The 14,334-nt window shown below is 38.5% G+C and overlaps 1 protein-coding gene across 8 annotated transcripts in view; it reads right to left on the reverse strand.

Moving 5' to 3' along the window:
• Window positions 1-7,782: 7,782 nt before the first annotated feature.
• Window positions 7,783-14,334, reverse strand: part of LOC100562720 (tropomyosin beta chain) — a 64,596-nt gene continuing 58,044 nt past the window's right edge. For 4 of the 8 annotated variants that reach the window (XM_062972663.1, XM_062972662.1, XM_062972669.1 and 1 more), the window contains one exon: window positions 7,783-12,257. In XM_062972663.1, coding sequence (XP_062828733.1) covers window positions 12,178-12,257 — 80 coding nt within the window. In that variant the 3' untranslated portion in view covers window positions 7,783-12,177. The remainder of the gene's footprint in view (window positions 12,258-14,334) is intronic. The other 4 variants (XM_062972659.1, XM_062972658.1, XM_062972665.1 and 1 more) reach the window with 1 other exon arrangement.

Raw genomic sequence — 14,334 nt, forward strand, 5'->3', positions numbered from 1 at the left:
TATTATTATTATTATTATTATTATTATTATTATATTCTGCTCTAAATGATCCCTTTGCCCTTCCAAAAACTATTATTATTTCCAGCTTTATACCCATTATTATTATTATTATATTCTGCTCTAAATGATCCCTTTGCCCTTCCAAAAACTATTATTGTTTCCAGCTTTATACCCATTATTATTATTATTATTATTATTATTATTATTATTATTATTATATTCTGCTATAAATGACCCCTTTGCCCTTCCAAAAACTATTATTATTTCCAGCTTTATACCTATTATTATTATTATTATTATTATTATTATATTCTGCTATAAATGATCCCTTTGCCCTTCCAAAAACTATTATCGTTTCCAGCTTTATACCCATTATTATTATTGTTATTATTATTATATTCTGCTATAAATGATCCCTTTGCCCTTCCAAAAACTATTATTATTTCCAGCTTTATACCCATTATTATTATTATTATTATTATTATTATTATTATATTCTGCTCTAAATGATCCCTTTGCCCTTCCAAAAACTATTATTATTTACAGCTTTATACCTATTATTATTATTATTATTATTATTATATTCTGCTATAAATGATCCCTTTGCCCTTCCAAAAACTATTATTATTTCCAGCTTTATACCCATTATTATTATTATTATTATTATTATTATTATTATTATTATTATTATTATATTCTGCTATAAATGATCCCTTTGCCCTTCCAAAAACTATTATTATTTCCAGCTTTATACCTATTATTATTATTATTATTATTATTATTATTATTATTATTATATTCTGCTCTAAATGATCCCTTTGCCCTTCCAAAAACTATTATTTCCAGCTTTATACCCATTATTATTATTATTATTATTATTATTATTATTATTATTATTATTATTATATTCTGCTATAAATGATCCCTTTGCCCTTCCAAAAACTATTATTATTTCCAGCTTTATACCCATTATTATTATTATTATTATTATTATTATTATTATTATTATTATTATTATATTCTGCTCTAAATGATCCCTTTGCCCTTCCAAAAACTATTATTATTTCCAGCTTTATACCCATTATTATTATTATTATTATTATTATTATTATATTCTGCTATAAATGATCCCTTTGCCCTTCCAAAAACTATTATTATTTCCAGCTTTATACCCATTATTATTATTATTATTATTATTATTATTATTATATTCTGCTCTAAATGATCCCTTTGCCCTTCCAAAAACTATTATTGTTTCCAGCTTTATACCCATTATTATTATTATTATTATTATTATTATTATTATTATTATTATTATTATATTCTGCTATAAATGATCCCTTTGCCCTTCCAAAAACTATTATTATTTCCAGCTTTATACCCATTATTATTATTATTATTATTATATTCTGCTCTAAATGATCCCTTTGCCCTTCCAAAAACTATTATTATTTCCAGCTTTATACCATTATTATTATTATTATTATTATTATTATTATTATTATTTTCTGCTATAAATGATCCCTTTGCCCTTCCAAAAACTATTATTATTTCCAGCTTTATACCCATTATAATTATTATTATTATATTCTGCTATAAATGATCCCTTTGCCCTTCCAAAAACTATTATTGTTTCCAGCTTTATACCCATTATTATTATTATTACATTCTGCTATAAATGATCCCTTTGCCCTTCCAAAAACTATTATTATTTCCAGCTTTATACCCATTATTATTATTATTATTATTATTATTATTATTATTATTATTATTATTATTATATTCTGCTCTAAATGATCCCTTTGCCCTTCCAAAAACTATTATTGTTTCCAGCTTTATACTCATTATTATTATTATTATTATTATTATATTCTGCTATAAATGATCCCTTTGCCCTTCCAAAAACTATTATTATTTCCAGCTTTATACCCATTATTATTATTATTATTATTATTATTATTATTATTATTATTATATTCTGCTCTAAATGATCCCTTTGCCCTTCCAAAAACTATTATTTCCAGCTTTATACCCATTATTATTATTATTATTATTATTATTATTATATTCTGCTATAAATGATCCCTTTGCCCTTCCAAAAACTATTATTATTTCCAGCTTTATACCCATTATTATTATTATTATTATTATTATTATTATTATTATTATTATTATTATATTCTGCTCTAAATGATCCCTTTGCCCTTCCAAAAACTATTATTGTTTCCAGCTTTATACCCATTTTTATTATTATTATTATTATTATTATTATTATTATATTCTGCTATAAATGATCCCTTTGCCCTTCCAAAAACTATTATTATTTCCAGCTTTATACCCATTATTATTATTATTATTATATTCTGCTATAAATGATCCCTTTGCCCTTCCAAAAACTATTATTATTTCCAGCTTTATACCCATTATTATTATTATTATTATTATTATTATTATTATTATTATATTCTGCTCTAAATGATCCCTTTGCCCTTCCAAAAACTATTATTGTTTCCAGCTTTATACCCATTATTATTATTATTATTATTATTATTATTATTATTATTATTATTATTATATTCTGCTATAAATGATCCCTTTGCCCTTCCAAAAACTATTATTATTTCCAGCTTTATACCCATTATTATTATTATTATTATTATTATTATTATTATTATTATTATTATTATATTCTGCTATAAATGATCCCTTTGCCCTTCCAAAAACTATTATTTCCAGCTTTATACCCATTATTATTATTATTATTATTATTGTTATTATTATTATATTCTGCTCTAAATGATCCCTTTGCCCTTCCAAAAACTATTATTGTTTCCAGCTTTATACCCATTATTATTATTATTATTATTATTATTATTATTATTATTATATTCTGCTCTAAATGATCCCTTTGCCCTTCCAAAAACTATTATTATTTCCAGCTTTATACCCATTATTATTATTATTATTATTATTATTATTATTATTATTATTATATTCTGCTATAAATGATCCCTTTGCCCTTCCAAAAACTATTATTATTTCCAGCTTTATACCCATTATTATTATTATTATTATTATTATTATTATTATTATTATTATTATTATTATATTCTGCTCTAAATGATCCCTTTGCCCTTCCAAAAACTATTATTATTATTATTTCCAGCTTTATGACTATACAGTAGAGTCTCACTTATCCAACGTAAACGGGCCGGCAGAACGTTGGATAAGCGAATATGTTGGATAATAAGGAGAGATTAAGGAGAACCCTATTAAACATTAAATTAGGTTATGATTTTACAAATTAAGCACCAAAACATCATGTTATGCAACAAATTTGACAGAAAAAGTAGTTCCATATACAGTAATGCTATGTAGTAATTCCTGTATTTAAGAATTTAACACCAAAATATCATGATATATTGAAAACATTGACTACAAAAATGCGTTGGATAATCCAGAACGTTGGATAAGCGAGTGTTGGATAAGTGAGACTCTACTGTATTATTATTCTGCTCTAAATGATCCTTTTGCCCTTCCAAAAACTATTATTTCCAGCTTTATACCTATTATATTTCCAGCTTTATGCCTATTAATATTATTATTGTATTCTACTCTAAATGATCCTTTTGCCCTTCCAAAAACTACTATTTCCAGCTTTATTCCTATTATTATTATATTCTACTCTAAATGATCTTTTTGCCCTTCCAAAAACTATTATTTCCAGCTTTATACCTATTATTATTATTATTATTATTATTATTATTATTATTTCCAGCTTTATACCTATTAATATTATCTTCTACTCTAAATGATCCTTTTGCCCTTCCAAAAACTATTTCCAGCTTTATACCTATTATTATTATTATTATTATTATATTCTACTTCCAAAAACTATTATTTCCAGCTTTATACCTATTATTATTATTATTATTATTATTATTATTGACACGACGTTGTATGACACAGCAAACAAGATAGATATGCTGGGTTTCGTTTCACAAAATCACAAGTCGAACACTTCCCAAGTGCTTAGGACTGTGTGATGTATTTTCGGATGATGCGTGCAGATCCCAGTCGGGTGGCCTTTTGCAGTTGGCAGATCGTAATTTTGTCAATGCCTATTGTTTCCAAATGCCGGCTGAGATCTTTCGGCACGGCACCCAGTGTGCCCATCACCACTGGGACCATCGGCTTTTAGGAATTGTGGGAGTTGAAGTCCAAAACACCTGGAGGGAAGGCCAAAGTTGGCCGATGCCTGGGTTAAAATCTCTCAGTGCCTAGAGAGGCTGGACAAGAACGACACCTCCGGTCAAGACACATGCAGTGTCTGAGGAGTCAACATTGAGATAAACATACACGGATAAAAGCCCTGACTGTGTGCTTGAGCTCTCTCTTCCGCCGCGACCGTCTCTTGAGTGCTAGTCTATGTGAGTAATTGTAAATAGTAAATAGTTGGAACTAGAAATAGAGCAGTGTTCCCTCACTTATCACGGGGGTTACGTTCCAGGACCACCAGCGAAAAGATCTGAAAAGGAGGGACACTATATTTGTTTTAACATTTATACATTATTTTAATACGAGGGCAATCCAGAAAGTAGATTATGTTTTGGAATTAAAAATGAACAAAGTATAGGAGAAAACATTTACCATATGCAGTTGAAAGCCACACCCAAATACCACATCTCACGTAGTCGCCGTTCAAATCTAGGCATTTACCATAGTGATGAAGGAGCTTTGCCACTCCTTCCCCACTAAATTCTGCCACTTGCTTCAACCAGCCGGTCAGCCCTTCTCGCAGCTGCGCAGCGTCGCCAAAACGCTGTGTTGCCAGCCACGCCCCCATTGTTGGAAACAAGTGGTTGAGGACGCAAGTGGCAGAATTTTGTGGGGAAGGAGTTGCAAAGCTCCTTCATCGCTATGGTAAGTGCCTAGATTTGAATGGCGATGTCGTGCCCCAGCCACCTTTGGCTTCTGAACCTGATCCAGAAATGAACTTTGACCAGGATGAAGCTTATTCTGATCTTTTGCCCAGTTCTCCCAGTTCCTTTCAGTTACAGCTGCCGATTGTTGATAGTTCAGATGCTTCCTTAATTCGGAGAGAGACTGGAGATGTTACTCCCGTGGCTGAACCAGATGTCCAGAGTTCCCCAGAGAACGTGGCCTTCAACCGAAAGGAGTTTTTGCATCGCCAGAGATCAGAAAAACAAGAGCTTAGAAGGAGTAACCGCTTGGCATCTCGAGGGGATTGTGGATAAGAAGATTCCCTTGGGAACCTTTGGGGAGTTTGGGCTCCCTTTGTTGGGATCTGATCTTCGTTCCATAAAAGTGCCTGGCACTGCAGACAAGTTGCGGTGTCAACGTAGCGTTTTCCTGAGACCACTTCACCGACTCCAGTTCCCTGATTTCACCAAGCCAAGCCAAGCTGGTGACTGTTCCTGGCGGCCAAGCCGAGCCGCGACTCCCGTTTTAAACCGGAGTAAATTCACTTCCTTGCCTTTTCCTGAATCAAGTTTGATCTTCGCTTCGTCTTGTTCCTGCTTTGATATCCACAATCTCCTAGTGACTGGGGACCTTGTTATTCAGCCTTGCTCCCTTGTTGTTTGAGCGTGTTTCGGTTTTGGACTTTGGACAATAATATTGGACATTTTCCTTCATCTTTTTGGACTTATTCATACCTCATCACAAAGGACTATTTCCCACTCATTCCTTCTGCTTATGCATTCCTGAATTTATATTTGCTTTAATAAAGATATTATACGATTATTGGTCTCTGTCTAGTTTCCAGTGTTCATGCTGCCTTGAGGTGCACCAGGCGACCACGTGAGATGTGGTATTTGGTTGTGGCTTTCAACTGCATATGGTAAATGTTTTCTCCTATACTTTGTTCATTTTTAATTCCAAAACGTAATCTACTTTCTGGATAATCATAATAGTTAGGTGGCCTTTCTCCCCCTTGCAAGCCCCAGGGAGCCAGTGAAGCCTTCCCTACCTGCGCCGCCGAGCCCCTTGCTCCGTGCCCGCCATGTTGCTCTGGCTGCCTCTGCTCCGGCAGCCAGGGAAGAAGGAACGCCGTTCTGCCCGGTGAGTGAGCGAGCAAGTGAGGGAGGGTGGGTAAGAGAGTGAGGGCGGGAGGTAGTGGCGGCAGAGGCAGGAGCCTAGAAGAGGTGGCTTCTGCCGGGCCATGCCGGGAAACGTGAATTGGAAGAGGGGGCAGGACTCGTGGAGGACTCCACCCCTTCTTCCGAGTCCTCCATGTTTCCCGGTGGCCTGGTTGGAGTGGAGGCAGGAGGAGGAGCCTGGCCACCTCTTCCAGACTCCTGCTTCTGCCGCTCCAGCCGGGCCACGTCGGGAAACGTGGAGGACTCGGAAGAGGGGGCGGGACTCGTGGAGGACTCCGCCCCTTCTTCCAAGTCCTCCACGTTTCCCGGTGGCCTGGCTGGAGTGGCGGCAGAAGCAGGAGCCTGGCCGCCTCTTCCAGACTCCTGCTTCTGCCACTCCAGCCAGGCCACGCCGGGAAATGTGGAGGACTCGGAAGAGGGTGTAAGATCTCGTGGAAGACTCCACCCCTTCTTCCAAGTCCTCCACGTTTCCCAGTGGCCTGGCTGGAATGGCAGCAGAAGCAGGAGTCTGGCCGCCTCTTCCAGACTCCTGCTTCTGCCACCACTGCTGTCCGCCCTCACTCTTTCACTTTCTCACCCACCCTCCCTCGCTCACTCACCGGGCGGAATGCAGAAGCAGAGGCAGCCAGAGCAACACGGCAGACATGAAGCAAGGGGGCAGCCCTGAGGAGAAGCAACAATGGGTAAATAAATAAATAAATTTCCAGCGAAACAGCGAAGGAGTAAAAATTGAACTGTGAAGTAGTGAGGGAACACTGAATTTGCCACTGAGTATTGTCTTGGCAGAAATACAGAGTTCTAGTGTGCTTGATTGAAAAAGCACAGAGGCAGGGGAAGAGCAGAGATCAGATGCAACACAAGTGTTGTCGAAAGTGCATGTCTCAGATCAAAATAAATAAATAATTTCCCCATGAAACAGCGGAGTAAAAAGTGAACCGCAAAGTAGTGAGGGAACACTGAATTTGTCGCTGAGGATTCTCTTGGCAGAAATACAAAGTTCTAGTGTGCTTGATTGAAAAAGCACAGAGGCAGGGGAAGAGCAGAGAGCAGACGCAGCACAAGTGTTTTCGAAAGTGCATGTCTCAGACCAAAACAAATAAATAAATAAATAATTTCCCCACGAAACAGCAAAGGAGTAAAAAGTGAACCGCAAAGTAGTGAGGGAACACTGAATTTGCCGCTGAGTATTGTCTTGGCAGAAATACAGAGTTCCAGTGTGCTTGATTGAAAAAGCAGAGGCAGGGGAAGAGCAGAGATCAGATGCAACACAAGTGTTTTCGAAAGTGCATGTCTCAGATCAAAACAAATAAATAAATAAATAATTTCCCCACGAAACAGCAAAGGAGTAAAAAGTGAACCGCAAAGTAGTGAGGGAACACTGAATTTGCCGCTGAGGATTCTCTTGGCAGAAATACAAAGTTCTAGTGTGCTTGATTGAAAAAGCACAGAGGCAGGGGAAGAGCAGAGAGCAGATGCAACACAAGTGTTGTCGAAAGTGCATGTCTCAGATCAAACTGCTCAGGATCTGGAGGCTGCAAATGCAAGAGTTAGGTTGAACCTGACCCCTGGATTTTTTGGGGACCCCCGACCCCCAAGGAGGTGAGGGGGCTTCCAACAGGTCTCCCACCCAACGATCAGACAAAGAGACAGAGAGACCCCATTGGCTGTTGATCATCTTGCTGCTTTAATGCGGAGCCTGGAAGGGGCAGTGCGGGAGAGGCTGGGCCCTGGAGGAGCTGCTGTGGGTCAGTGGCAGGCGGGGGGCAGGGGCGTGGGAGAGGGCCCCTTGACCCCTCAGAGGTTGTTGAGCTCCAGCAGCGTCTGGTCCAGGACTTGGTGGATGTTGACGTTCTCCTCTTTGGCGCTGGCCAGGTTCTCTGCGGACACAACAACGGAGGGCAGGCACACAAGGCACACCCACAGCCGGAAAGCGGGGGGCAGGAGGCACCCCAAAAGTGGAGGAGGAGGAGGAGGAGGAAGAGACACAAGGCGGGGCAGAAGCACCCCAAAGGGAGAAATCAATGGAGGAGATTCAAAGGCACACGCACACGCACACACACCAAGGGAGAAGTCAGTCCAGGTGGAAGACGTGTGCCTCCAAGTGCCCTCCATTTAGGGCAATGGGGCAGGACCCCTGCCCCCCGCCTTGGCCCCAATCCACTGACCGGCAGCACTGGAGCTCAGTCCCCAAAGAGGAGGAGCAGAAAGGCGACAGGATCAGTAGCTCAGAAGAGAGAAGAGCAGAGAGCTTGAAATAATCTTCCTGCCTGGCAGAAGGGGGTGGACTGGATGGCCTCTGGAGGTCCCTTCCAAACGTAACAGCATATAGGCTACCTGGGAATCCATTGGGGTTTCCTTCTCTGGAGGACTTTAAGCAGAGACTGGATGGCCATCACTCAGGAGGGATTGGATTGTGTCTTTCTGCCTGGTAGAAGGGGTGGACTAGATAGCCTCTGGGAGTCCCTTCCAAACTGAACAGAATATAGGCTGCCTGGGAATTCACTGGAGTCTCTCTCCTTCTCTGGAGGTCTGGATGGCCATCTCTCAGGGAGATTAGATTGTGTCTTTCTGCCTGGTAGAAGGGGTGGACTAGATGGCCTCTGGGAGTCCCTTCCAAACTTAACAGAATATAGGCTGCCTGGGAATCCATTGGAGGTCTTTCAGCAGAGACTGGATGGCCATCTCTCAGGAGGGCTTAAGTTGTGTCTTTCTGCCTGGTAGAAGGGGTGGACTAGATGGCCTCTGGGAGTCCCTTCCAAACTGAACAGAATATAGGCTGCCATTGGAGCCTCTCTCCTTCTCTGGAGGTCTTTAAGCAGAAGCTAAATGGCTGTCTCTCAGGAGGGATTAGATTGTGCCTTTCTGTCGGGAGGTTGGACTAGATAGCCTCTGGAGGTCCCTTCCAAACTTAACAGAGTACAGGCTGCATGGGAATCCATTGGAGTCTCCTTCTTAGGAGGTCTTTAAGCAGAGGCTGGATGGCCATCTCTCAGGAAGGATTAAATTGTCCCTTCCTGCCTGGTGGAAGGGGGTTGGACTGGATGTCCTCTGGGGGTCTCTTCCAACTCTAGGATCCTAAGAATCCTCTCCGGTTCCAGGTTTCCAGCTACTTTGGAAACCTCCCTGCTTTTAATCTTGTGACTTTCCCACCAATTTCAGCACTTTATCTATATTTTGAGTCTGCAACTTATAATATGCACTTTGCTAATCTACTATTACAACCTCACTGTTTTTAAATTCTATGCTTTTAATGAGCGTGTTTTTATTCTTCTTGGTTAATGTGAAAATATTACAATCGGAGCATGTTATTGTCTAATGATGTATTGTATATTGTTATTGTTTTGTATTTGATATTTCTGTGAGCTGCCCCGAGTCCCCTCCGGGGGAGATGGTGGCGGGATACAAATAAAATTATTATTATTATTATTATTATTATTATTATTATTATTATTATTATTATTGCAAATTGGGTTGGAAGCATACTCCATTAACGGAGGGTGCAACCGCACTTTGGAGATGAAACGGTTTGATACCACTATTACTGCAAAACAGCTAGGGAATCCTGGGAATAGGACAATGATGGGCAACCTTTTGCGGTTGGTGTGTCAAAATTCACCAAAAAACCTAGCATGACTTGGGTGGTGTGTCACTTTGAGAAAAAAAACCATAATTTCGCAATATATATAGTTTAAATAACAAAAATATATAATTGTAATATATAACTGTATTTAATGAATCAAAAACTATTTACTACCCTTATTTCCATGTACAACAATCTATGGGACCTCTTGCAGTTTCCATGCTGATTTCTCTCGGTTGTAGTTTCAATGTAGTCATGAATAATAAATAATATAATAATAATATAATAGTAATAATATAATAATATACAGTAGAGTCTCACTTATCCAAGCTGAACGGGCCGGCAGAAGCTTGGATAAACGAATATCTTGGATAGTAAGGAGGGATTAAGGAAAAGCCTATTAAACATCAAATTAGGTTATAATTTTACAAATTAAGCACCCAAACATCATGTTATACAACAAATTTGACAGAAAAAGTAGTTCAATACACAGTAATGCTGTGTAGTAATTACTGTATTTACAAATTTAGCACCAAAATATCACGATGTATTGAAAACATTGACTACAAAAATGCGTTGGATAATCCAGAACGTTGGATAAGTGAGACTCTACTGTATTTCCATGTACAACAATCTATGGTACCTCTTGCAGTTTCCATGCTGATTTCTCTCTATTCTAATTTCAATGTAGTCATGAATCATGAATAATATAATATAATAATAATAATTATTATTATATTATATATAATTATTATATTATTATAAGGCTCCTTCCTTGGAGGCTTTTAAGCAGAGGCTGGATGGCCATCTGTCGGGGGTGCTTTGAATGCGATTTCCTGCTTCTTAGCAGGGGATTGGACTAGATGGCCCATGTGGTCTCTTCCAACTCTACTATTCTATGATTCTAATAATAATAATAATAATAATAATAATAATAATAATAACCAGCTGCTATAAATCACTACTGACCGAGAGGTCATGAGTTCGAAGCCCGGGTCGGGTTAAGCCTCCGACCATAAAAAAAAAAAAGCCCCGGCTTGCTGTTGACCTATGCAGCCCCGAAAGACAGTTGCATCTGTCAAGTAGGGAAAATTTAGGTACGCTTTATGCGGGAGGCTAATTTAACTAATCTACAACACCATAAAACTGCCAGCAAAACACGAGGAAAAGAATGAGGAAGAACAGCCAGAAACGGTGAAGCAACAGCTCCCCCTGTGGCCGGAATCGTGAAGCTGGAAAGATGTTAAAAATGCCTCTGTGTCTGTCTAAAACTGTTTGTCTGTTGGCATTGAATGTTTGCCATAAATGTGTTCATTGTAATCCGCCCTGAGTCCTCTTCGGGGTGAGAAAGAAGGGCGGAATATAAATACTGTAAATAAATAATAAATAAATACAATAATAACAGAATAATAATAGAATGATTATATATGTGTGTGTGTGTGTGTGTGTAATGTGCATAATTCCCATGGAGTAAACAGCAAAACCACTGGACCGAATCACACCAAATTTGGCCACAAAAGACATTAGTCCTCCAATCAATCTGCCTTCGGCAGCGTGTCAGCAAAAATGGCTAGGCGTGTCAGTGCTGACACGCGTGTCATAGGTTGGCCATGACTGGAATAGGATGAGAGGTAGAAATCAGCAGAAAGCGGGTATGGCCTTCATAGCCTAGCTCCAGTAGTTGTATGTCTGGTATGTTTTCATTAGTGTAGGTATGTCTTAGGTGAGTGTCTTTGCTTGAGATTTAGTGTTGTTAGGTACAGTAGAGTCTCACTTATCCAACACTCGCTTATCCAACATTCTGGATTATCCAACACATTCTTGTAGTCAATGTCTTCAATACATCGTGATATTTTGGTGCTAAATTCGTAAATACAGTAATTACTACTTAGCATTACTGTGTATTGAACTACTTTTTCTGTCAAATTTGTTGTATAACATGATGTTTTGGTGCTTAATTTGTAAAATCATAAACTAATTTGATGTTTAATAGGATTTTCCTTAATCTCTCCTTATTATCCAACGTATTCGCTTATCCAACGTTCTGCTGGCCCGTTTATGTTGGATAAGTGAGACTCTACTGTATTACATATAATAAAAATCTCCTTATTTGCTCTTGTCTTTGTTTTTACTATTTTTTTTCCTCCTTTTCCCAAAAAAAGAGAGAAGAGCAGAGAAGCGGCAGAGGCAAGAAGAGAGCCGTGGCAGCACTAAACAGGATCGCGTCCCATGAATGAACGTAAATGGGGCCACCATGCAAAGGCCCCGCAGTCAACAATGTTGGGCGGGAAGGGAGAGAGGCATGGCATGGTCCCAAAAAAGCATCATTCCTTGCATTGGTCCAAATGGGGGGGATGCAAAAGAAGAAGACCTTCCTCCTGGTTATATAGGCAAGAGTCGCAACACAGGAGGGCCACTCCACCCTCCCAAAAGGAGGGCCACTCCACCCTCCTGAAAAGACCCCACTCCCAAAACTCAGTTGTGGAGGCCGTTGAGGACAAGGCGCAATTCGTTGGTGAGGAGACGGTTTTTCTCCGCCTCCTGCCGGGACCGCTCTGAAGGGACGGCGATAGGAAAGAGAATGAAAAGAGAGAGGCATCCGGCAGCAGGAAAAGAGAGGAAGGAAGAGCCGTCAGTGGAGAAAAGTTAAACCAGACCCCAAAGTTGCAGAAAAAGAGAAATCACTCCCCATCCGTTGAGAGCAACAGGCATCCCCCAAAGAGCATGGCACCCATTTTTAATTCACCTTTAACACTCCCAATTCAAACAGAAACGTATCATTCGCGGCAGTGATTCCCAAACTTTGGCCCTCCGATTGTTTTGGACTTTAAAACATGGAGCAATGGATTCAAATTGCAAGGAATGTTAGGAAAAAATGGGTTGCTGAGAAGTTTTTGGGCTACATGGCTATGTTCCAGCAGCACTCTCTCCTGACGTTTCGCCTGCATCTGTGACTAATGGCCTCTTCAGAAGTTCTGTTGACAGTGACACAAGTGGGGGGTATATATATATTTATTTATTTGCTACCGGGAAAGGAGAGATTTCATGGGAAAAGAAACGACTTCATGAGTGTCTATTAAATCAGCAAGTTGTTTACCCAAGAGTTAGTTCATGCAACGTCACGTTTAAGGGAGAAGCTAGGCCTGGTTACTTTTACTAATCCTTTTTTTGGATTATACATCTTCTTTCCTTATTCCTGATTTTTCATATATGTTATGTGTGGCCTAATTGCTCCCAGGAAAGGAGAGAATTCATGGGAAAAGAAACGACTTCAGGAGTGTCTATTAATTCAAATTTCAAGGGGTGGGGGAATATTCCACTTGAATGTTAGGAAAAAATGGGTTGCTGAGTTTTTTGGGCTACATGGCCATGTTCCAGCAGCACTCTCTCCTGACGTTTCGCCTGCATCTGTGACTAATGGCCTCTTCAGAAGTTCTGTTGACAGTGAGACAAGTGGGGGGTATATATATATTTATTTATTTGCTACATTTATATCGCGCCGTTCTCACCCCGAAGGGGACTCAGAGCGGCTTACGAATTAAATTTACATACCATATTAGATTATTAGCATAGTATAATACTGGCAATAAATTACTATATTGTACTATATCAATATATTGTAATCTGCACAGCCTTTGTATTTGTTGACTATTATAGTTTAAGTATAGCAGAGTATTGTCAAAGGATTTCATGGCCGAAAGCACTAGGTTGCTGTGAGTTTTCCAGGCTCTATGCCCAGCCATAGATATGGGCGAAACGTCAGGAGAGAATGCTTTGGGAACATGGCCATACGGCCCAGAAAATTCACAGCAACCCATAGTATAGTATTGTTAGTTCAACTAGAACGTGTATGGGCCAATGTGTTTTTATCAATTATTGTTAATCATTTTAGATGTATTGCTGATTTTTATTTATTTATTTATTTTATTTACTACATTTATATCGCACCGTTCTCACCCCGAAGGGGACTCAGAGCGGCTTACAAATTAAATTCACATACAATATTATATTATGAGCATAGTATAATACTGGCAATAAATTACTATATTGTACTATATCAATATATTGTAATATTATTAGTAATATTACATGTAAAATATAATATATAATTAATATTATATTGTATTATTAGTATTATATCGTATTACAATATAATATTATGAATATTATATAAATTAAATAAATAAATATAAAATACATAAATAAATAAATGTGTATATACAATGTGTTGTATTATTATATATTATTGTAAATTATATTGTGTGTATATATATATGTGTGTGTGTGTGTGTGTGTATATATATCTAGCATAGCATGTTACTTGGGGGAGGGGCCTTCACATATATATCTGTGAAATGATGTCTAGGGTGGGAGAAAGAATCCTTGTCTGTTAAAGCAAGTGTGAAAGGTGCAGTTAGCCAGCTTGAATACTATTCAAGTTGCAAAGTCAATCAGTGAGGGTATCTGCATAGAGGTAGCCTGGCTGTTGTTGCCTGGAGGACTCTGCCATATACTGTATACCTTGCAACCACTGCAGGAATCTACAGAATGTTGCAATTAGCAAGCATGAATGGCACTGAGTAGCCATGAAGTTCGCAAAGTTTGTCAAGATACCCTCACTGATTGACTTTG

Source organism: Anolis carolinensis, chromosome 2, assembly GCF_035594765.1.
Source record: "Anolis carolinensis isolate JA03-04 chromosome 2, rAnoCar3.1.pri, whole genome shotgun sequence".
NCBI classification, from domain to species: domain Eukaryota; kingdom Metazoa; phylum Chordata; class Lepidosauria; order Squamata; family Dactyloidae; genus Anolis; species Anolis carolinensis.